The sequence below is a fragment of the Dipodomys merriami genome, unplaced genomic scaffold, assembly GCF_024711535.1.
Source record: "Dipodomys merriami isolate MVZ:Mamm:240054 unplaced genomic scaffold, mDipMer1.0.p SCAF_55, whole genome shotgun sequence".
NCBI lineage: Eukaryota > Metazoa > Chordata > Mammalia > Rodentia > Heteromyidae > Dipodomys > Dipodomys merriami.
In genome coordinates, this window is record NW_027206124.1 from 4,260,737 (window position 1) to 4,285,358 (window position 24,622).

The 24,622-nt window shown below is 50.3% G+C and overlaps 1 protein-coding gene across 2 annotated transcripts in view; it reads right to left on the minus strand.

Annotated features, from left to right (window-relative positions):
* Window positions 1–19,403, minus strand: part of Rangap1 (Ran GTPase activating protein 1) — a 28,339-nt gene extending 8,936 nt beyond the window's left edge. The window contains exons 1-6 of one of the 2 annotated variants that reach the window (XM_069999625.1): window positions 19,131–19,403; window positions 14,217–14,366; window positions 7,928–8,055; window positions 5,622–5,681; window positions 3,688–3,867; window positions 1,359–1,493 (exon numbers count right to left, since the gene is read on the minus strand). In XM_069999625.1, the coding sequence (XP_069855726.1) occupies window positions 1,359–1,493; window positions 3,688–3,867; window positions 5,622–5,681; window positions 7,928–8,055; window positions 14,217–14,328 (615 nt within the window). In that variant the 5' untranslated portion in view covers window positions 14,329–14,366; window positions 19,131–19,403. Of the gene's footprint in view, window positions 1–1,358; window positions 1,494–3,687; window positions 3,868–5,621; window positions 5,682–7,927; window positions 8,056–14,216; window positions 14,367–15,386; window positions 15,563–19,130 lie in introns of those variants that run through there. The other variant, XM_069999624.1, reaches the window with a different exon arrangement.
* Window positions 19,404–24,622: the final 5,219 nt, after the last annotated feature.

Sequence of the window (24,622 nt, forward strand, 5' to 3'; positions counted from 1 at the left end):
CTGTGATCCTTAGATCTCAGCCTTCTGAGTAGCTAGAATTACAGGTGTGTACCACTGTCCCTGATTTTTTTTGTTGTTTGGGTTTTCTTTTGCTTAAGACTACTGCTCTACCACTTGATTTTTTGTTTTTATTTTATTTTATTTTTTTTGTCGGTCGTGGGGCTTGAACTCTGGGCCTGGGCGCTGTCCCTCAGCTCTTCAGCTCAAGGTGAGCGCTCTACCACTTGAGCTACAGCACCACTTCCGCTTTTTTGGTGGTTTATTGGAGATAGGAGTCTCACCGTCTCTCCTGCCCGGGCTGGCTTTGAACCGCGATCCTCAGATCTCAGCCTCCTGAGTAGCTAGGATTACAGGCGTGAGCCACCAGCGCCCGGCTGATTTTTTGTTTTTAAACCACTTCTGGCCAGCACCGGTACACAACACAACACAACACAACACACACACACACACACACACACACACACACACACACACACACACACACACACACACACACCACTTCTGGCCAGCACCGGTACACCACACACACACACACACACACACACACACACACACACACACACACACACACACACACACACACACACACACACACACACACACACACACACACACACACACACACACACAGTGTGAACAGCTGGGGACGGAGCTCCAAGCTCCCACCACTGTGAAGGGCAGGTTTTGTGTTTACATGGAGCTTACACCAGGGTACCAGCTGCATTCTGAGCACTGAACATCAGGAGGGAGAGAGAGAACAGACAAGAGCAAGGACATGGTTAATGAAAGCTGCAGGTGCCGGGTGCCGAAGGCCCCGCCTGTCACCCTCGCTACTCAGGAGGCTGAGATCTGAGGATCGTGGTTCAAAGCCAGTTGGGGCAAGAAATCCGTGAGACTTTTATCTCCAATAAACCACCACAAAAAGCCAGAAGTGGCTATAGCTCAAGCGGTAGAGTGCTAGCCTTGAGCAAAGCTCAGGACATTGCCCAGGCCCCGAGTTCAAGCACCAGGCCAGGGGGGAAAAAAAAAAAAGACGGCTGCAGACGGCCCCTGGGCAGCTGTGTGCGCTTCGTCTCCGCCCTGTGGACTAAACATAAACGCAGCACAGCGGTGGTGGGTCTCACTGTCCGGGCGCCTGCCCTGTCTGAGTGCTACGTCCCAGGGGGTAAACCCCACACCACCTGCTCACAGGAGATCTGGCCACTACAGGACAAGGTACCAGGCCTCAAGAGGGCAGGAGGCTAGCCTTGGGTCTCTGAGCTGAGGGGAGGCGCTGGGATTCACACCCAGGACAAGTGGCCTGCGCCGCACCGTCTGCCTCTGTGCTTAGCAGTCAGGGTAGAAAAAAATAGACTTACACCAAAGGCTTCCGCCAATGCAGTGGCACCATCGTTCTCCAGACGGTTCCTGCCAGCCACGAAGACCTTCAGGGCCAGCGGCTTGCCTTGGGCGCTGGACTTCCGGTGGCACTCCGTCAGAGCTGCTGCCAGGATCTGTGGGAAAGGTAAGGGGGGATGCAGGGCGTGGCGGGAGGCCCCCCCCCAGCTCCCCAGCGGGCCACACTTCCCCACTGGTGGCCAAGGAGACACAGAGCCACAAAAGCACAAGTCACAGCTCACAGGTGCCAGCCAGCACTCAACAACCTGCTTCACCCTTTCCAGCTCTGAGCCTGCATCCTTAGCCTGTAGGCTTTAGCTCAGAGAGACTGAGGCTGGCTGAGGGGCGAGACCAGTGGAGTGGATGGACTTTTCCAGACACAGGGGAAGACTCCCAGGTCGGCCCCTGACACAAGGCCTCTGCAGGGCAGGCCAGGCATTCTAGTTCCAGGTGCAGAAACTCAGTCTCACTGGGGGCTGGTGTGGTGGCACACGCCTGTAATCCCAGCTACTCAAGAGGCTGAGATCTGAACACTGCAGTTCAAAGCCAGCTTGGGCCCCAAACTCCGGAGACTCTTATCTGTAAGTTACCACAAAAAACCAGGTGAGGAGCCGTGCGGGGAGAGAGCTAGCCTTGAGTAACAAAGCTATAGGGCAGCACCTGGACCCTGAGTTCAAACTGTAGAAGCAGCATGAGAAAGAAAAGAGAAAGAAAAAGAACACGAGGACAAAAGAGACTCGATCTTAGAAGCACACAAACTGTTTTGAGACAAGGCCTTAAATTCTCAGTCCTTCTGCTCTGGCCTTCTTTCCCCTTTCCTTTTCTTTCCCCTTCCTCCCTGTCTTCTTTCCTTCCTTTCATGTGCATGTGTGTCATACTGGGGCTTAAATTCAAGGCCTGGGTGTTGTCTTTTAGCTTTTTGCTAAAGAATGGTGCCTTGTCACTTGAGCCACAGCTCCACTTCTGTTTGTTTTTTGTCCGTGTGAGGGCTGAACCCTGGGCCTGGGCACTGTCCTTCAGCTTAAGGCTAGTGCCCTACCACTTGAGCCACAGTGCAACTTCTGTTTTTTTTTTTCTGCTTATATGGTGCTAAGAAATTGAACCCAGGGCCTTACGCATGTGAGGCAAGCGCTCTACCACTGAGCCACCTTCCCAGCCCTCTGACTTTTTTTGTAGTTTACTGGAGATAAGAGTCCCTAGCTTTGAACCACAACCCTCAGATCTTTTTTTTTTGGTCCGGTTGTGGGGCCTGAACTCTGGGCCTGGGCACTGTCCCTCAGCTCTTCAGCTAAAGGCTAGCACTCTACTGCTTGAGCCACAGCACCACGTCCGGCTTTTTTCTTTTTTCTTATGTGGTGCTGAGGAATCGAACTCAGGGCCTCAGGCATGCAAGGCAAGCACTCTACCACTGAGCCACCTTCCCAGCCCTAGATCTCAGTCTTGAGTGGCTAGGATAACAGGCGCAAGCCACCAGACCCTCCCCCAATCTCGTCACTACACTTTCAATGCAATGAATATAATAAACATCTTCACAAAGCTGTCTTGGGTCCTCAGCGTTTCCCCCCTGCTCCGAACACACGAGTATGAGGCTAGCGCTGACACTCAGGTTCCACGCTGGCTGCAGGAGCCTGGACAGAGGGCTGGGAATGAGGAGGACCAGCCTCCTCAGTGCCCCTCTGGTAAGGCGCAGGACCAGCACCAGGGCAAGGCTCTTTTGGGAACAAAGGCGAGCACTGACCATCCTCCCTGAGCAGCAGGCTTTGCTCACATCTTTTCTTTTCTTTTCTTTTTCTTTTTTTTTTTTTTGGGGGGGGGAGGTCTGGTCGTGGGGCCTGAACTCTGGGCCTGGGCGCTGTCCCTCAGCTCTTCAGCTCAAGGTTAGCACTCTACCACTTGAGCCACAGCGCCACTTCCGGCTTTTTTCTTTTTGCTTATGTGGTGCTGAGGAGCCGAACCCAGGGCCTCGAGCATGCAAGGCAAGCGCTCTACCACTGAGCCACCTTCCCAGCCCCTGCTGAGATCTTTTCTCAGCCTGGCTCTGGCCAGTTGCTCGGTGTGACAGGAGGCACAGAGATGCCTTAACTCGGCATCTTTCGGTGCCAGTAGGTTATGCAGCAGCACTATCTTGAGTTGCCAAGCCAACGAAATAACTTGGGATGGTTGCTTGGCAACCCCACCCTCCCGGACTCCTCCTCCCTTCTGACTAGTGTGCTGCCTCTGAGGCCTCTGTCCTTTGAAGAGAAAGGAAGACAAGGGGGGCACCAAGTTAGGTGTAGGTGCAGGAGGGACGATGCAGGGGCGCCAACTCACCTTGCCACCACCAATGCCCATGCCACAGTTGTTAAGCTTGAGTTCGTGCAGGGTGAAGCAGGCAGGGCTCTTGAGCAGAGCCTCAAATCCACGTACACCATCAGGCCCGAAAGCATTGTCACTTAGGTCTAGCTCCACCAGCTGGGCTCCCGCGGTGATGAGACCCTCCCCTAGTGAGATCTGGAAGAGGAAGCTCAGGTCAGTCTCCCAGACACATGCCAAATGCTTCTATGATAGGCCTAGCCCTGCCACCAGGAGGCACTACCTCCATGCTAGGCCTCGCCTTGCCACCAGAGGGCACTGCTTCTATGCTAGGCCCAGCCGTGCCACCAGAGGGCGCCGAGGTACAAAGGCTTTTACAGCAGTTTTATGCTGTTCCCACATTGGAAACCTGGAAGACCACTGTCCACAATGTGCATGTGCCCGTCTGGAACGCTTCCTGTAGGAGGTGGCATCTGAGCTCAGTGTGAACAAGGGCTAGCATGAAAGAAATTCCAGGTAGCAGTAAAAACTAGAGCAGAAAGATTACTAGCATGACGTAGTAGGTAACAGGCAGAAGGTAAACCAGGGGTCAAAATCAGGCAAGAGTCTTGAAGACGAGGACAAGGTCTGTACCCCTAAGCTGAGAAAACACATTTGGACGCCACTAGCTGGCAAGGAAGCGAGGTCCTAGGAACCCAGGAGCCGGGCAGGAGGAGGCCAGTGGCCACCCACAAGTATGATGTGGGCAACAGACAGCCAGGCAGTATGGGCAGAAGCAGGTGAGGAGCAGTCTGTTCAGGAAGGCAGGGTAATGTGCTGGAAGTGGGGGTACCCTAGAAGGACAGGACAGAGGGAGGCCCCACAAATGCTCCTAGGACTTGGGCATCATCTGGGAAGATGGACGTGGCAGGAAGCAGGTTTGGCAGACCTCTGTGCAGCTGGATCTGTCTCAAGCTCCCTCTGCCCTTGGAAGAAACAGGCCAGAGGGGAGAGGCTATCTGTGGAGATGAGGAAACGGGGAGATGACACAAATGGGAGAGGGGTCGTCAGCCAGGCTGTGGATCACTCAGTGGCTGAAGCCGTTTCTCTGTCCTCCACCACTGTGTGAAACAGGCAAGGCTCCCTTCCCCCGCCTCCTCTAGTCAGGCCCTGCAGAGTCCCAGACTGCAGGCGGCACAGCTGGTTCACTGTCCCCACCCCTCCCGCATTCTGCCACTGCCCGGCCCCAGGTTCTCTTCCCTTCCTTCCTCAGATTCATTGTGGTCAGCAGGATGTGAAGCCAATGAATGCTACAACTGGCATGAGCCGAGGCTTTCCTCCTGCCCTCCCTCCATCTTCTCCCCTGAAATCCACTGCCCAGATTTCCTTAATGTGTATTTTGAATCCTAGCTTTATTGGCTTTTTCTTTGGTCAGTCGTGGGGCCTGAACTCTGGGCCTGGGCGCTGTCCCTCAGCTCTTCAGCTCAAGGCGAGTGCTCTACCACTTGAGCCACAGCGCCACTTCCGGTTTTCTGGTGGTTTATTGGAGATAAAAATCTTGTGGAGGGCTGGGAAGGTGGCTCAGTGGTAGAGCGCTTGCCTTGCATGCCTGAGGCCCTGGGGGTTTGATTCCTCAGCACCACATAAGCAAAAAGAAAAAAGCCGGAAGTGGCGCTGTGGCTCAAGCAGTAGAGTGCTAGCCTTGAGCTGAGGAGCTGAGGGACAGCGCCCAGGCCCAGAGTTCAGGCCCCACGACCAGACCAAAAAAAAAGAAGCAAAGCAGAGGAGAGTCACCCGTGATGAGAAGCAAGGAGCATGTGTTTGGGGAGGGGAAATGGGATGACTAGAGAGGTGCATGAGGGAAAGGGTGGTGGAAGGGATAAAATCTAGCCAAGGAAGGAGCCCTGGGCGGATGCCTCCATGAAGGGACGTGGGCCCGGTGTGGGTGCCTCGGGAGAGCAGCTGATTCTTACCAGGGCTGGTGGGATCTCCGAGCGCAGCCTCCCGGTGAACATGTCGCTCCAGTGGCATCGCTGCGGAGGAAGGAGAAGGTGAGCCGGAGACCCAGAGGTGACACGAGCCACAAACACCAACTTCATCTCTTGCCTTCTGAACCCAGTTGGGCTCAGGCTTGGAGCTAGAGGTGGCAAGCGCTAAAACTCACCACACCAGCGCCAAGCTTGTACTGTCTACCTGTCATCTCATCTGCTGCGTGACACACTGAGCGCGGGCTCCTATAGAACAGTCCTGCGCTGCTGAAATCATCCCTGCTGAACTTCAGCTCCTCTGAGTCAGAAAATGAAGACACAGGGGCTGGGAAGGTGGCTCAGTAGTAGAGTGCTTTCCCTAGCATGCATGAAGCTCTGCGTTCAATTCCTCAGTACCACATAAAGAGAAAAAGCCGTAAGTGTTGCTATGGCTCAAGTGGTAGAGTGCTAGCCTTAAGCAAAAAAAAAAGAAAAGAAAAGAAAAGAAGCTCAGAGGCAGGGCCCAGGTCCTGAGTTCAAGCCCTAGGACTAGCAAAAAAAAAAAAAAGAAAGAAAGAAAGAAAATGGAGATACACCCAATGCCTTAAAGTGGGGGTGATTAGTTAAAGGATTAAAGAAGAATGGAGCCGGGCGCTGGTGGCTCACGCCTGTAATCCTAGCTACTCAGGAGGCTGAGATCTGAGGATCACGGTTCAAAGCCAGCCCGGGCAGGAGAGACCGTGAGACTCCTATCTCCAATAAACCACCAGAAAACCGGAAGTGGCGCTGTAGCTCAAGTGGTAGAGCGCTCGCCTTGAGCTGAAGAGCTGAGGGACAGCGCTCAGGCCCAGAGTTCAAGCCCCACGACCGACAAAAAAAAAAAAAAAAAAGAAGAATGGAAAACCCAGACCCAACCCCAGACAGATTTCCGGTCTAGAAAACAGGTCTTTCTCCTTCAGACATAAATATTCTAATACCCCAGGGATTCTAGAGGGAAAGGAACGCTGACATTTTGTATATGCTGCTATTTTTCTTCTTTCTTTTTTTTTTGGTTGGTCAAAGGGCTTGAATTTGAGCCCTGGGCATTGTCCTTGAGGTCTTTTTGCTCAAGGCTAGACTTTGAATCAGTTTGCCACTTGCAATTTTCTGGTGATCTCATGGACTCTCCTGCCTGGGCTGGCTTTGAATTACAATCCTCCAATCTCTGCCTCCTAAGTAGCTAAGGATTACAGGCGTGAGCCACCGGCACTTGACTGCAGCTGCTTTTCTTATAAAGCATGCTGACATAGTCAGTGGAACCCACTTGGGGATAAGAGTCTGAAAACCCTTTGTATTTGCCAAGAAAGGGGTAGCAACCAGAACTAATTTTTAGGAAAGAATAGGGAAGAAAGGAGAGATGGAGGGAAGGAGGAACAGATGAAGGGCGGAAAGGAGAGATGGAGGGAGGGAGAGGGGAGGAAGGGAGGGAGGGAGGGAAGGAGGGAGGGATGGAGAAAACCTGCCTCAGCTGTGCAGTGGTTAGCTGTGTCTCTATTACCTTCCCAGAACTGCACCACGGGAATGGAGGCCAGGACATTTTTGTCTAACCCGAGACTACAGCAGACGATCATCCACGCTGGTGTGTCTGCAGAGAGGCCTCAGCCAGGGGTACGTGTTGGCTAGCACTGGTGGCTCATGCCTATAATCCTAGCTACTCAGGAGGCTCTGACATCTGAAAATTGCAGTTCAAAGCCAGCCCCGGCAGGAAAGTCTGGGACTCTTATCTCCAATACACTATTCGGAAATAGCCAAAAGTGGAAGTGGCGCTGTGGCTCAAGTAGTAGAGCGCTCACCTTGAGCTGAAGAATGAAGAGCTCATGGACAGCACCCAGGCTCAGAGTTCAAGCCCCATGACTGACCAAAAAGAAAAAAAAAGAAAAAGAAAAGTGATGCTGTGGCTCAAGTGAAGCTCAGAGACAATTTCCAGGCCTCAAGTTCAAGCCCCAGGATTGGCACAAAAAGAACAACAGGGGCAAAAGCAACAACAAATCGCCAACAAAGCCCACGAGTGAGCACTGAGGACGGATCTCCTCAGTTTGTCTTTCGCAAATGTCACCCCAATCTACTGCCATTTACTGACCCCACCCAAATGTCTGCTGGCTGCCTACAGGCCTCGGGGCCAGGAGAGTGCTGTGTGCCCTCGGGGGGCCTAGGAAGAGGGGCTGAGGAACGAACAGTCAAGGCGCAGTGGGGTTTGGGAGTGAGACGCAGGCAGGAGCGGTGCAGTGTGGGAGAGACCTGCCCCCCCCCCCCCGCACCCCTGCGCGTCTTACCTTCAACTCCGACTTCTTCTCTAAGGCCTTGGCAATGACCCTGGCCGCTTCCACGCCCACGGTGTTGCCCTCCAAGCGCAGAGCCTCCAGGCCGTCGAACTCTTCAATTTCTTTAATCACGTCTTTAGCTGTCCAGAGCCAAAGAACAACCAGAACCTCAGATTCGTTGGGGGGGCAGGGTAGAGCAGGACAAACCCATCACGCACACGTCAAGGCTTGCAGTGTACCACAACCTGGATCCTAATGTGACGGGAGAAGCCACCAGGCTCACAGCCACTTCCTATACAATGACCATTACAACACGCTGTGTGTAAAAGGCTAGGGACCCAAGAGAAGGAGAAACTGCCTGCTTGGAACAAAGGTGATTTCACCAAGTGCATGGTGTGTGGTGTCTCCACACACGGGGAAGGCCCCAGGGTAAGTAGGAGAATGGCCCCGAAGTCCGAGGGCTAGCAGGCACATGACACAAGAGCCTTCTTTTTTTTGGTCCATCATGGGGCTTGAGCTCTGGGCCTGGGCGCTGTCCCTCAGCTCCTCAGTTTAAGGCATGCGCTCTACCACTTGAGCCACAGCACCACTTCCAGTTTTCTGGCAGTTCGTTGGAGAAGAGTCTCACAGACTTTCCTTCCCCGGGCTGGCTTAGAACCATGATCCTCAATCTCAGCCTCCTGAGGAGCTAGGATTAAAAGTGCCAGTCACCAGCACCCGGCAAGGGCTTTCTTTATAAATGACTTGGGTATGGGTGCCCAGTTCAACTATACTTTTTAAAAAAAGTCAGTTGTGGGGTTTGATCTCTGGGCCTGGGCGCTGTCCCTTAGCTCTTCAGCTCAAGGCTAGTGCTCTACCGCTTGAGCCACAGCGCCACTTCCAGTTTTCTGGTGGTTCATTCGAGATAAGAGTTTCATGGACTTCCCTGCTGGGCTGGCTTTGAACTGTGATCCTCAGATCTTAGCCTCCTGAGTAGTTAGGATTACTGGCGTGAGCCACCAGCACCTGGCTTTAACTATCTGTTTTATAATGATGAAAAACTCAGGAAGTGGAGCTGTGGCTCAGGTGGTAGATCACCAGCCTTGAGGGAAAAAGCTAAGTGAGAACAAGAGGTCCTGAGTTCAAGCCCCAGTACTTGCAAAAAAGAAGAATTTCAAACTCCATGCATGTGCACTGAGGGAAAGGGCAGTCACGGTGGGAAATAGCAATGCAGATCCCATTATAAGTGGTGACACAGATTTTTCTTGACTTGGGAATAATCATTTTATAGTACAGTATAAAGTGATCCTGCTTAACATGTATGTAGGAATCTAGGTACTGGTAGTCTCACCTGTAATCTTTTTCTTTTGTTTTTTTTTTGTCAGTCGTGGGGCTTGAACTCTGGGCCTGGGCACTGTCCCTCAGCTCTTCAGCTCAAGGCGAGCGCTCTACCACTTGAGCTACAGCGCCACTTCCGGTTTTCTGGTGGTTTATTGGAGATAGGAGTCTCATGGTCTCTCCTGCCCGGGCTGGCTTTGAACCGCGATCCTCAGATCTCAGCCTCCTGAGTAGCTAGGATTACAGGCGTGAGCCACCAGCGCCCGGCTAATCTTTTTTTTTTTTTTTTTTTGGTCGGTTGTGGGGCCTGAACTCTGGGCCTAGGCGCTGTCCCTCAGCTCTTTAGCTCAAGGCAAGCACTCTACCACTTGGGCCACAGCGCCATTCCAGCTTTTTCTGTTTATGTGGTGCTAAGGAATCGAACCCAAGGCCTCATACATGCAAGGCAAGCCCTCTACCACTGAGCTACTTCCCTGCCCTCACCAGTAATCTTAACTACTCAGGAGACTGAGATCTGGGAGTTAGTTTGAAGTTAGCCCAGGTAGTAAAGTCCAGGAGACTCTTATCTCCAATTAACCAGGAAAAAAAAAAAAAAAGTCAGCAGATGCTAGGCACTGGTGGCTCATACCTGTAACCCTAGCTACTCAGGAGGCTGAGAGCTGAGGATTGTGGTTTGATGCCAGCCCAGGCAGGCAAGTCCATGAGACCCTTATCTTCTGCTCAATAAAGTCTAGAAGTGGAGCTGTGGCTCAAGTGGTATAGCGCTAGCCTTGAGAAACAAGCTCAGGGACAGCGCCCAGGCCCGAGTGCAAGCCCCAGTATTTGTACTAAAAGAAAAAAAGTTTCCTTTAAAAAAAACCAAAACAAAAAGCAGGACTCCATCTTTCTTTCTGCCATCCTCTCTTCATCCTCCATCCTTCCCTCTCCCTGAAGCATCTCCTCCCCTCCTCGTCCCTGGCCTGTCCAGGTGCAATCTCTATTGTGCAGGCTTCCTGACCCCTTCACCTGTCCAGGGCATTTCTGCTACAATATTAACATTACCCATTTACGTGAATGACTATTTGATTATTACACCATCTTCCTCACTAGATTGCTGTCAAGACCAGACTATAGCAGGATTCTAAGTGCTTTATATACATTCCCCACGCCCCTAAAAACATAGTAACCATTACATCCAGTTTAGAGTGGAGTGATCTGAGACACAGAGGCAACGAGGTCACACAGCTGGCACTGATTACCCTGTTTCAGGAGAAGCCAAGGCTAGGCAGGTTTGCACCTCCTAATGTTAGAAGAGGAAGCTGAGATTTCAAGGAATGATTAACTAAGAGTTGTGGGGAAATAAATGGCATAGCAAGGCTTCACCTTGACTTTCCCCAATGGGCTGCTCTCACCAAACTCTCCTCTTCCCTTGTGTCCCATTCTGCCCCAACCCCTTTTCTGAATCTGGTTCCCTCGGGTCAGGGCTAGGTGATCTCGCTGCCCACTGGAAGCCACACTCCAAAAGGTGGTCCCTGCCTAATGTTCAAAGATGGGCCAAGTAGACAAGGGGAGAATGCTTCCAGAGTCCAAAAACAGTGAGGAGACACAGTCAGAGAGCCAGGAAAGCCTTTGCTTATGCTGCATGAATGACATTACGAGCACAGGGACTGGACGCCACAGGTTCAGCTTGGAGAAGTCACCAGGACAGGTCAAGTTAGGAAGGCCTCCATCAAACTGGGAGAGCAAGGCTAGGAAGGAGGGGTCACAGGTACACAGGCCACTCCCTGTGGTTTTCAATCCAAGCAGAGCTACACCACTGAAAAACACCACTCCTGCCAGGCGCTGGGTTTCACACCCATAATCCTAGCTACTCAGGAGACTGAGATCTGAGGATGATGGTTCAAAGCCAGCCCCCTTACCAGGAAACCAGAAGTGGCACTATGGCTCAAAGTGGAAGAGCACTAGCCTTGAGTAAAGAGAGCTCAGGGTCAGCGCCCAGGCTCTGCTTCAAGCTCCACAACTGACAAAAAATAAATCAAATAAACCAGGTTGGGAAGGTGGCTTGGTGGTTGAGTGCTTGCTTAGAATATATGAAGCCCTGGGTTTGATTCCTCAGTACCACATCCACAGATGTGGCACTGTGGCTCAAGTGGTAGAGTGCTAGCCTTGAGCAAAAAGAAGCTCAGGGACGATGCCCAGGCTCTGAGGTTCAAGCCTCCAGACTGGCAAAAAAAAAAAAAAAAATCAGTTCTCCCTGGGTGCTGCTGGCTCCAGCCTGAATCCTAGTTACATAAGAGGCTGAGACTGAGGATCACAGTTCAGTCAGCAAGAGCAGGAAAACCCAGGAGATGCATCTCCAATTAAGCACCAAAGCTGGAAGTGGAGCTATGGCTTAAGTAGTAGAGCACTAACCTTGAGCAAAAAAGCTAAAGGACAGCACTTGGGCTCTGAGTTCAAGCTGTAATACACCTACACAGACACACACATACACTCCTACCCTGACAGGCTGGGGTTGGGCCTCCATCATTCCTGAAGACCCAGTCATTATCATGAGACAGTCCGCCAGGACTTTTTTTTTATAGCCTTACCACCACATAGAGAAATATGCTTAAGATGCTTGTAAAGCAAAAGGGCCTAGTTTTTTTGTTGTTGTTATTGTTTTGTCGGTTGTGGGCCTTGAATTCTAGGCCTGGGCACTGTCCCTTGCTCTTCAGCTCAAGGCGAGCACTCTACCACTTAGAGCCACAGCACCACTTTGGCTTTATCTGCTTGTGTGGTGCTGAGGAATCCAACCCAGGTCCTCATGCATGCAAGGCAAGCACTCTACCACTGAGCCACCTTCCCAACCCCTAAATAGGCCTAGTTTTGACCCTTAAGTAACTTACTGAAGAATCCTTGTTCTAGCCATCATCTTTAGGGTCTCCTAAACACAGGACCACTCCCACCAAGCCCAGAGCCCCTCATCTGCGCCCACAGTTGGGCCTCCAGGCTTTTCTTGAATGCAAGAGCCTCTGTCCTGAGCTCCCTGTGGGACTTGAATTTTCCTTTGCCTCTAGCACGCCCTCCAAGTCTCAACCCCAGAGTCTACCTCGCACGTGGCTCTTCTTGCCTGCATTGTCCTTTTTTCTTTCAAGAACACCTCAAATACCGGGGCTAGGAAGGTAGCTCAGTGGTAGAGTGCTTGCGTTCATGCATGAGGCCCTGGGTTCCATTTCTCAGTACCACATAAGCAGAAAAAGCTGGAAGTGGCGCTGTGGCTCAAGTGGTAGAGCACTAGCCTTGAGCTGAAGAGCTGAGAGACAGCACCCAGGCCCCGAGTTCAAGCCCCACGACCCACCAAAAAAAAAAACAATTCAAATACCAATTTGCCCACAAATAGGGGGTGGGTGGCTCACATCTGTAATCCTTGCTATGATCTCAGTTCAAAGCTGGCCTAGGCAGGAAGGACTGTAAGACTCTTATTTCCAATAAACTACCCAAATTCCAGAAGTGGAGCTGTGGCTCAAGGGGTGGAGTATCACCAGCCTTGAGCAACACAAGAAGCTGAGAAAAAGCACCTAGGCCCTGAGTTCAAGCCCCAGGACCAGCACAAAAAGAAAACAAAACACAAACAAACTTGGAAGTGGAGCTATGGGTCCAATGGTAGAGCACCGGGCTTGAATGGAAAAGCCAAGAGAGAGCATAAGGCCCTGAGTTCAAGTTCCAGAACCAGATTAAACCAACAAACAGGAATAAAAACAAATGGCATTAAATAACAAATACTTGTTTTCTGAAATCAGTGTCTTCTTAGAAGCATGAGGTTTGGGGCTTTGGTTGGGACTCAGCTAAATCCCGACTCAGCTATTTACTGTGTGACCTCATAGGAGTTACATAAGTTTCCTAAGTCCCTTTATAAAACAGCAGTATTTCCACCTACCTCCCACAGACAGGATGGGAGGATCGAAGATAAAGCACAGGGAAGAATCTGCACATTTCAAGGGATGGATAGCACCAGGCTCCCAGCAACAGAGGTCTCAGCAGTCCTTGGTGCAAGGGAGGAAAGTAAAGTGTCTGCACATAACAACCAGGCAGCTTCAGACCAGTTTCGCAGGTTCAGCCCAAAACCCCAGGAGGCCTCACAAGCATTGATTGACCTAGGCACCTTCATTCCAGAAGTCAGGTGACTCAGGACACCAGCCTGGCATTGGCCTGGGGTGGGAAGACCACATCTACATCCTGGTTCACAGAAGGCAGTTTCTTTTTTTTTTTTTTTTTTTTTTTTGCCAGTCATGGGGTCAGAACTCTGGGCCTGGGCACTGTCCCTGAGCTCTTCAGCTCAAGGCTAGCACTCTACCACTTGAGCCACAGTGCCACTTCTGGCCTTTTCTGCTTATGTGGTGCTGAGGAATCGAACCCAGGGCCTCATGCATGTAAGGCAAGTGCTCTACCACTGAGCCACCTTCCCAGCCCCAGAAGGCAGTTTCTATTCCTCTTCCAAACATCTAGGTGCAGGGACAGACCTCTCAAGTGGGCTGAAGTTGCCAGTGGCTCACACCTATAATCCTAGGCTACTCAAGAGGCTGAGATCTGAGGATCACGGTTCAAAGCTAGACTGGGCTGGAAAGTCTGAGAGACTCCTATCTACAATAAACCACCAGAAAACCGGAAGTGGCACTGTGGGTCAAGTGGTAGAGCATTTGCCTTGAGCTCAAGGGCTGAGGGACAGCACCCCGGCCCAGAGTTCAAGCCCCACAACCAAAAGACAAAAGAAAAAAGGGGCTGCATCCTGTGGGTGCCAGGAACCTTGCCCCCCGTGTGACCCACCAGCCTCTCTGAGGGAAACAGTGAGCAAAATGATGCCCACTGTGAACTTGCTGACAGCAGGGACACCTATGTGTGTCACTGTGCATCATTAGAATGGGTCGGACAACTTCACAGAACAATTAGGAAACAGAACGAAGCCTTGAAAAGACTTAGAGAGACTGACAGGACGCGCTCTCCCTCACACGACCAGCCAGGGCCTCACCGTCTTCTGCAGTGTTCAGCTTGAGGCTCTTGCCCTTAAAACTCAGCTGTCCTCCGGCCACCTGGGTTTTGGCCAGGGTCTCTGCCAGTTTGGCAATGTCTTCAGAGGCCATGCTGGCCACGATGGTCGGCTTCCCTGGAGATCTGCAAACTGAAGAGGCCAAAACTGAATTAGGAAAGAGGAGTCTGCTGGGTGCTGGTGGCTCATGCCTGTAAATCCAGCTACTCAGGAGACTGAGATCTGAGGATGGAGGTTCAAAGCCAGTCCAGGCAGGTAAGGCCATGAGACTCTTACCTCCCATCAACCACCAAAAGTTGTAACTCAAGTGGCAGAGTGCTAGCCTTGAGTAGAAAAACTTAAGGGACAGCATCTATGCCCTGAGTTCAAGCCCCAGGACCAGCACAAAAAAAGAAAAAAGAAAAAAATGAAGTTTCCTACCATGTATAAGACTCTATGTTTGATCTCCAGATGAAGGAAGGAAGGAAGAAAGGAGGGAAGGAAGGAAGGAAGGAAGGAAGGAAGGAAGGAAGGAAGGAAGGAAGGAAGGAAGGATCGATCTCCTCAGGGTACTATGAGTTTTCAGAGAAGAAACATGGCATCTTGGGAGTTTGGCCTCACTCTCCCTTGCTTGGAGAATCCAAAAGCTAAAACACTGGAGGAAATGAACAAAAGCGCACCAAAGGCTCACACCTGTATTCCTAGCTACTCAGGAGGCTGAGATCTGAGGATCAAAGCCAGCTCAGGCAGGAAAGCCCATGAGACTTTTATCTCTGATTAACTAGCAAAGCTTGAAGTGAAGCTGTGGCTCAAGTGGTAGGGTGCTGGCGGTGGGTGTAAAAAAATACTAATAGATAGTACTCAGGCGTAGCATGTACATGTGCATGCGCGCGCACGTGCGCGCACGCACGACACGCACGCACGCACACACACACGCACGCACACACACACACACACACACACACACACACACACACACACACACACACACACACACACACACACACACACTAGGATGTAGCCAACAAAGTCTTCACCTTTACAGAGTAATGTCCTATAGCCTCAGTCGGGAAACGGCGAAATCATTTCTGAGCTTTCCCCAACCCCTGCAGTCAATAGCTGTCAAGTCCCAAACCCATGGCTTTGCTCATCCTGCCTGTCCCAAATACACACCTGCCTGATCATCCTGGCAGCTCTCTGTTCGAGGACCCTGGTCCTCAAACAGGAAAAAGATGGCTAAGGGAGCCAGGTCATCCATCCCAGGGAATGCCCCGTAGCCCACGTTGGCATGACTCTGAGGGGTGGGCACCAGGGCTCAGCCCGCTGCACATCCGGTTTCAACCCTAGGCCAGGAGACTGTGCAGGACAGGATGGCCTGTCTGTTCCTAGGAGACCAGCGGTGGCTACATCACAAGGGCCGTCATCACAATAGGCCAGTGTATAAAACACAAACTCACAATCTCTCCTCCATACTGTTGCAGGGAGAAGTTCTTCAAGCAAGCAATGGCGTCTGCAGCAGACCCCAGCTGTGCATCCTTCTGCTGCCACTGTTCACTGGGTAGAGTGGCAGATCCCACCCTGGGATGCCAATGCAAACCCCAGGCTCCTTGTCTGTGTGCCTCTGACCTACTGTCTATGAAGTGGGGTTCGTTTCAGCCGCCGTCCTTGGGTTCTTTACTTTGCTGCAACAGACAGACTCGTGCAGACTCATGTTCACTGGCTTGTTCCAAAGAATGTTTGCATGTGTGTGCGGTACTGGGGATGGAACGCAGCGTCTCACGCCACTGAGTTCTATCTTCCAGCCCCTCCAAAGAATAGCAAATGTAAAGGAAATAAAAGAGGAGGCGGTGAAGGAATGAGCTGGAGGAGGGATGAGAGAAGCGGGCTCGTACTTCTGTGTCCTCTGGGCTTTAACCACCCTCCATGTTCAGCGGTTGGGAGCTCTGTAAATTCTCTCCTTTTGGTTTTTCATTCCATAAGCGTGATTGACTAAATCACTGGCAAAAGTGGTTATCAACTTATCCTTTAGCCTCTCTCCCTTCCCCAGAGGCCGGGCTAGAGGGCAAAAAGTCCCAACACTAATGCAGCTTGGATTTTTCTAGTGACCAGCCCCATCGAACTGCTACCTAGGTGGCTGTGGTCAGCTCACTGGCATGTAAAATGACATGAATCACTATAAGATTTGTATCCCGGGAAGCATGAAGATCAATTTATGTCGTACAATAGCACAGCCAGTGATAGAACTGCTTCTAGCTTACAGCTCAGCAGGCCGGGGGAATGGATAGCTCGGTCTAGGGTACAGCTCTGGATAGCTCGGTCTAGGGTACAGCTCTGGATAGCTCGGTCTAGGGTACAGCTCTGGATAGCTTGGTCTAGGGTACAGCTCTGGATAGCTTGGTCTAGGGTACAGCTCTGGATAGCTTGGTCTAGGGTACAGCTCATTGGACTTGTTTAGCATGTATGAGGCCTGGAGGAGATCTCTTAGCACTGCCAAAAAAAATAAATAGAGCTAAACAACTTCATTTTCCCGAAGACTTTAAGTATTATCCAGAGGAAAGTATTATCCTCTCAACCTCCTCATCCTGAGACACAACTGCATACCCCTCATCCACCCGGTCTCCTTTCTCCTTATCGTATAAGATAGAGTTTACAGTTTATATTTGTGTGTACATGAGTCCAATGTTTTTGGAAGTTCATTGGATAAGTCTCATGGATTTATCTGTTTGGGCTGGCTTTGAACCTCGATCCTCAGATCTTAGGTTCCTAAGTAGCTAGGATTAGAGGCATGAGCCACCAGTGCCGTGCTTTCCTTTTTTGGTCTGAAATTGGGACTTGAACTTGGTACCTGACACTTTTACTCATTGGTTAGCATGCTAACTAAGCCATCCTTCAACCCCTATACTGGTTATTTGAGATAGGTTCTTGATTCCTATGACAATGTGCTCTGCCTACTTTAGGTTTCCTAGTGTCTCTGGGATGCAGGACAATGCAGCACCCAACTGCTACATTGTATCTTTAGCAATAAACATGAATTATTTTTCTAATTTAAGTTACCTGGTAATCATTCAACAAAAAGAAATATTTACTGTCCTGGACATTGTTCCAAGTATCAGAAGCACAGTAGTAAATGAAACAAAACACTTCCCTCTTAATGTTTATGTCTGATTCCTTTTTTTCTTCTTGGTCAGTCGTGGGGCTTGAACTCTGGGCCTGGGTGCTGTCCCAACTCTTTAGCTCAAGGCTAGTTCTCTACCACTTGAGCCACAGCACTACTTCCAGTTTTCTGGTGGTTTTTATTGGAGATAAGAGTCTCCTGCCCAAGCTGGCGTTGAACCATGATCCTCAGATCTCAGCCTCCTGAGTAGCTAGGATTACAGGTTCCTCGCTTTTTTTTTTTTTTGGGGGGGGGGAGAGGACAAGATCATGTTATATATCCAAGCTGGCCTGCAACTCACAAGCCTCCTGCTTCAGTCTCCCAAATGCAGGGATTACAGGTATGCACTACATACCTAGCTTGCCACTTAGAGTCTAAACAAAATATCTAGTATTTTAGTAATTAAAATAAACTAGAAGCTAGGGCTATAGTTCAGTTGTAGAGAACATGCCTAGTATACTCAAAGCTCTGGACTCAATGCTCAGCAGTAAAAAAAAATTATAGAAAGTTAAATAAAAATAAACAGGAAGGCAGGTAAGGGAGATTGTGTGTGTGTTTTCTTTCTTTCTTGGGGGGAGGACAGAATAATTAGAGAAAGTGTTATCAGAAAAGAAACAAAAATATAAAGGATATCTTGCAATAAGTTATGCAAGACATCTTGGAGTAAACCATTCCTGAAAAGGGAACAGAAAGACCAAGGCTTCTGGGGACAGAGGAAAATAGACCGATCAGAGGAGATCAGTGGTGCTGGAGCACACAGAGGAAGGGAGAAAGGAGGCAGATGAGAAAAGAGAAGGGGCTTTAAGTCAGGAAGGCCATGTTAAGAGCTGTGGCTTTTCCTCTGTGGACTGCCAGAAGGTTTCTGGCAGAACAAAAGCGCTCTACATCTATCACTGTAAATGGCTTGGCCTTTGAAAGGTGTCCCAAGAATGACCAATAGAATACTGAATAAATATTAACTCGCAATTCAACCACCTCTAACAGCTCCAAGTTAGAACAACTTGAAGCTAGTAAAGTGTTGGGGGGAAAAGGAGGTGGGACACGGAACTTCGCAGCTGGAGGGGGTCGGTCATTAGGAGAGAGAGACACACAGACGGACACAGACGCGCGCGCAACACACACACACACACACACACACACACACACACACACACACACACACACACACACACACACACACACACACACACACACACACACACACACACACACACACACACACACACACCGTCCTCCATCACGTCAAAGCACAAAGACAGACAGACTGATTTGCCCAAAGCCAGCGACGGTGCAAAGACAAACGGTTAAGACACAAACGTGTGTCCTCCCGGGCGGCCGCGTGGGAGCTGTCCTTCGGTGCGCATCCATCGATCCGCAGCGCATCGGCGGTGACTCACGCCGATCTCCCCCAAGCAGGCGTGGGCCCAGCGGGAGGCGGCGCGGGCGAACGCGGGAGGCATGACGGGCGGGGGAAGGAGGCCAGCGGAGGTTCCCGGGGACCTCGAACCGCCTCCAGGTGAGACTGACGCGCTAACGTGAGCCGTCACTGCTGGGAGCCACGAGCTGGGCGGCTCCGTGGAGTCGGATGCCCGCCCGGGCCTCAGTTTCCCCATTTGTGAAAGGCCCAGCACCCCATTTATTTGGCTCTGCCGAAGGAGCAGCGGAGGCGGCCGTCGGGAGGGCAGAGGCGCCCAGGTAGCCGGTCCGTGGCGGATCCCGAGCCCCACCCCACGCAGGCGCCCCGGAGAGTAAAGGAACCCTACCGTAAACAGGCGGCGCCGCCGCGTGGGGCGACCCGATCGCGCGCGTCCGCCGGGCGCGGCGGGCGGACTTGGGGGCCGGCTCTGGTGTGTTCCCGTCCGATCGCTGTGCCTGGACCGGGGCGCCCCAGTGCCCAGTCCGCCTGTCCGTCAGCACTCCCGGGGCTCCTCGTCCCTGGCGTCCCCGACACCACCTGCTCTTCGCCGGGCGGTGGATGATGGCGGAGGAGGAGGATTTTGAAAGCCGGCAGTTTCTTTCCTTCGATTTGATTTGCTCAAGATCGGGCCGGCTTCTCCCCCATCCCGCGCGCGTGGCGCACTGGGTAGGGAAGTCCTGTTCTCCAGCAGGAACGTGATGCGTCCTATGTCGCGAACTACCCGTCCCATAATGCAGAGCGCCAGGAACGCCCCGCCCCTCTCCACCCCCTCCCTCCCCCGGCTTCTGGCTCTTTCTTGCAGAACCCGCCCGGCAGTGTTCGGTCGGAGCACCCAGAGACTACGACTCCCGGCAGGCTTTGCGGCCAGTCTACGCCCTTCCAGGAGGATCTTCACGCAACTTTGTTGGCAAAGGCTGAAGCCGCCAAAAGTGTGCCGCGAAAACAGCCATCCGTTTGCTGTACACACACACCACACACACACACACACACACACACACACACACATACACACAGCCATCCGTTTGCTACACACACACAGCCATCCGTTACACACACACACACACACACACACACACACACACACACACACACACACGCACACCCCGGGCCAGGTGCCAGTGGCTCACGCCTGTAATGCTAGCTAATCAGGAGGCTGAGATCTGAGGATCACGGTTCAAAGCCAGCCCGGACAGGAAAGACCATGAGACTCTTATCTTCAATAAACCACCAGAAAACCGGAAGTGGCGCTGTGGCTCAAGTGGTACAGCACTAGCCTTGAGCTGAAGAGCTCAGGACGGTGCCCAAGGCCCAGAGTTCAAGCCACATGACCGACAAAAAAAAAAAAAAAAGAAAAAGAAAGGAAAAGACATTGGAAAGAAGATTTACTTTGAGAATAAATAAGGTAAAATGGCAACTAGAGAAACCTTGCAAACACCACTTTAACCAAATGGTCCAAATTGATATCCGTCACAGCCTCCAGAAGACGTGGGAAGAATGCAGCATCATGGTCCAAACAGCAATTCAGTTATGGGGGAACTTAAGAGAAACCTAAGAGTGTCACAGACATTCCAAAGCTGTGGACTATGTCCTGGATTGGGGGCTTTGCTCTATAGGAGAACATCAAGACAGCAAACTTTGTATGTTACATTACTGTGTCATGTTAAAGTATTTCTATGCATTATATATACTGGTAATATACATGCTATTATAAGATAATATTGGTCTCTTGTCCCTTTTCCTGGCATACAACTTCTTAAAAATCTTTGGAGGACACCCAGCTGGTATGTGCTGCATAACTGGTTGCTTATGTGGGAGAAAATCCCCACACATCTGGGATCAATGAAATAATCTATGTTGACTGTTGGGTAAAAGAAAGAAAGTAATTTGCTTTTTCCTCTGTATTCTCAGATGAGGAGACTGTCCTTATACTTTTTTTTAAAAAAGCTGAAGGGCTGGGAGGGTGGCTCAGTGGTAGAGCATTTGCCTTGCATGCCTGAGGCCCTGGGTTCGATTCCTCAGTACCACATAAGCAAAAAGAAAAAAGCCAGAAGTGGTGCTGTGGCTCAGGTGGTAGAGGACTAGCCTTGAGCTGAAGAGCAGAGGGACAGCGCCCAGGCCCAGAGTTCAGGCCCCACAACTGGATTCCCCCCCCCAAAAAAAGCTGGAATAATTAGAAACAAAGAAACATGATGTCTGCCACTTTACTATCAAATGATTGGGGGTTTTTTGTTTGTTTGTTTGGGTCCGGTCGTGGTGCCTGAACTCTGGGCCTGGGCGCTGTCCCTCAGCTCTTCAGCTCAAGCTAGCGTTTTACCACTTGAGCCACAGTACCACTTCCAGCTATTTTCTTTTTGCTCATTTGGTGCTGAGGAATCGAACCCAGGGCCTCAGGCATGCAAAGCAAGCGCTCTACCACTGAGCCACCTTCCCAGCCCTCAAATGATTGCTTTTATTTTATACTTTATTTAGTTTTTATGCCAGCCCTAGGGCTTGAACTCAGGGTCTGGGGTTCTCTCCCTGAGCCTTTTTTGCTCAAAGTTAGCATTCTATCACTTGAGCCACAACTCCACTTCTGGCTCTTTTGGTAGTTAATTGGAGATAAGAGTTTCTCCTAGGCTGGGAGGTGGCTCAGTAATGGAGTGCTTGCCTTGCATGCATGAGGCCCTGGGTTGGATTCCTCAGCACCACGTAAGCAGAAAAAGCCGGAACTGGAGCCTTGGCTCATGTGGTAGAGCACTAGCCTTGAGCTGAAGAGCTGAGGGACAGCGCCCAGGCCCAGAGTTCAGGCCTTACAACCCAAAACAAAACAAAAAGCAAGAGTTTCTCCTACTTAGTTGCCCTGGTTGGCTTCAAACTGTGGCCCTCAGATCTTAGCTTCTGGAGTAGCTAGGATTACAAACATGAGCTCCAAACACCCCTGACTAGTACAAAAAAAAAAAAAAAAAAAACTTTCAGCACTATATAAGTAGCATGTGTTAATTGTGAACACTTTGACTGATCTAGGACAAGATAAGTGGACAAATAAGGAAATAGGGCCCTAAACTGATACCAAGAGATGATCTCTTATCTACATATTCAGGCTACTTTTACCTCTTGCAACTAAGTCCACTCTTGCTATTTCTTTGCCTGAAATTCAGAGTTGACTGGTCATGTGACAGATCCTTAAAAACACAGCTAATTGAACCTTTACCACCACACAAGAAGTGGGCATCATTAATCCCTTTCCCACCCCAGAGATGAGAAAACAGGCACACTCTGTTCATTCAACTTCTGAGAGGTATCTCCTTCCCTCTCTTCTCTACTTTTCTGCTTACAAGGCCCATGTCATCCACGTTGCCTTCAGTCATCATTCTACAGAGTTAGTCTTCCCTGCATGACACCTACTTGTTGAAGGTGGCAGAGCAGTTGGTAAATAGCCCAAAGTTAGCATGTTAATCAGTAAAACACATCTGGATCAATGTTATTCCTTCCATCATTCTACCCCTAATTCATACTAAACTTCTACCTATGCTCTAAATTGCCTGGTTCCTTTTTCACATATGTACATTGAATATTATAACTAATATATTTTTGATTTTGTTTTGTAGGTCATGGGGCTTGAACTCAGGGCCTGAGCATTGTCCCTGAGCTTTTTTCACTCAAGGCTACCAATCTACAACTTGAGCCACAGTGCCACTTCCCACATTTTCTGTGTATGTGGTACTGAGGAATCGAACTCAGGGTTTCATGCATGCTAGGCAAGCACTCTACCATGGCCACATTCCTAGCTCTGTGTGTGTGTGTGTGTGTGTGTGTGTGTGTGAGTGTGTTTAAAGAATGTTTCTGAGAGGCTGGGAAGGTGGCTCAGTGGTAGAGTGCTTGCCTTGCATGCATGAAGCCCTGGGTTTGATTCCTCAGCACCACATAAACTGAAAAAGCCAGAAGTGGCGCTATGGCCCAAGTGGTAGAGCACTAGCCTTTATCTGAAGAGCTGAGGGACAGCACCCAGGCCCAGAGTTCAGGGCCCAGGACTGACAAAAAAAAAAAAAAGAGAGAGAGAGAGAATGTTTCTGAGCAAGAAAAGCAGGCTGCCTTTGATTAGTCTGGTTTACTTAATGGAGTGTTTTAAATTCCATTCTGGTGCCTGAAAGCAAACTTAATTGCCAATTGTAAATGGAATAAATAACAATATTTATGCTGGTTTCCTGAAAAAACTACTGAGGCTGCAGACTTGCCATTTAGTGGAATCAAAACCAAAAGGCCAGACATATGAGGAATGTGGCAAGAAATTCCCAAGGTTCAACCAGGCCCTGCCCTGGGGCCCCAGAAGAGAGATGTGTCAGCTCACCAGCCTGGCTGGCTAGGGAGCCTCTGCCAGGACCACCCCCTTCCCCCTCCTGAGACCGGGTGGCTCTGTCACCTGTGAAGGCTACTCAAACCATACCTCTCTTTACACCGGGCCTCCTGATTAGAAAACTTTTATTTTTAACCTTGGTAAATAACTGAAACCATCTAGAAGGACATAAGAGTCTCAGGACTTGCCGGGCGCCGGTGGCTCACGCCTGTAATCCTAGCTACTCAGGAAGCTGAGATCTGAAGATCATGGTTCAAAGCCAGCCCAGGCAAGGCAAGGAAAGTCTGTGAGACTCTTATCTCCAGTAAACCACTAGAAAACCTGAAGTGGTGCTGTGGCTCAAGCACAGGCAATAGAGCGCTAGCCTTGAGCTGAAGAGCTGAGGGACAGTGCCCAGGCCCAGAGTTCAAGCCCCACAACCAACCAAAAAAAAAAAAAAAAGAGTCTCAGGACTTTCCTGCCTGGGCTGACTTTGAATTATGATCCTCAGCTCTCAGCCTCCTGAGTAGCTAGCATTATATACATGGGCCACCAGAACCTGGCTGATGTTTTCTTTTCTTTTTCTTCTTTTTCTTTTCTTTCTTTTTTTTGGTCGGTTGTGGAGCTTGAACTCTGGGCCTGAGTGCTGTCCCTCAGCTCTTCAGCTCAAGGCTAGCACTCTACCACTTGAGCCTCAGCCCATGCATACAAGACAAGCACTCTACCACTGAGCCACCTTCCCAGCCCTCTTCTTTTTTTCTTTTTCTTTTTCTTTTTCTTTTTCTTTTTCTTTTTCCTTTCCTTTCTTCCTTCCTTCCTTCCTTCCTTCCTTCCTTTCTTTCTTTCTTTCTTTCTTTCTTTCTTTCTTTCTTTCTTTCTTTCTTTCTTTCTTTCTTTCTTTCTTTCTTTCTTTCTTTCTTTTTGCCAGCCTAGGGGCTTGAACTCAGGGCATGGGCACTGTCCCTGAGCTTCTTTGCTCAAGGATAGCACTCTACCACTTGAGCCATAGCACCACTTCCAGCTTTTTCTATTTCTGTGGTACTGAGGAATGGAACCCAGGGCTTCATGCATGCTAGGCGAGCACTCTACCAGGAATCCACCTTCCCAGCCCTTTTTTTTTTTGTCAGTCGTGGTGCCTGAACTCTGGGCCTGGGCTCTGTCCCTCAGCTCTTCAGATCAAGGCTAGCGCCTATCTCTTGAGCCATGGTATCACATCTGGCTTTTTCTGCTTATGTGGTGCTGAGGGATCGAACCCAGGACCTCATGCATGCAAGGCAAGCACTCTACCACTGAGCCACCTTCCCAGGTCAAGAGCATTTTTATTGTCTGTATTTCATCTACTGTATTATAGTTACTTGTGATTAAGTCTGTATCACATTCAAGGCTCATGGATCCTTCCTCTTTTTAACATTACTGCCACTTAGAATCTGAATCCTATGGAATGTTTTCTAGTACTGCTTGTCAGTACTAGGACTTGAACTCAGGACTTGGGCTATCCATTTTTTCAGCTTTTTTTTTTTTTTGCT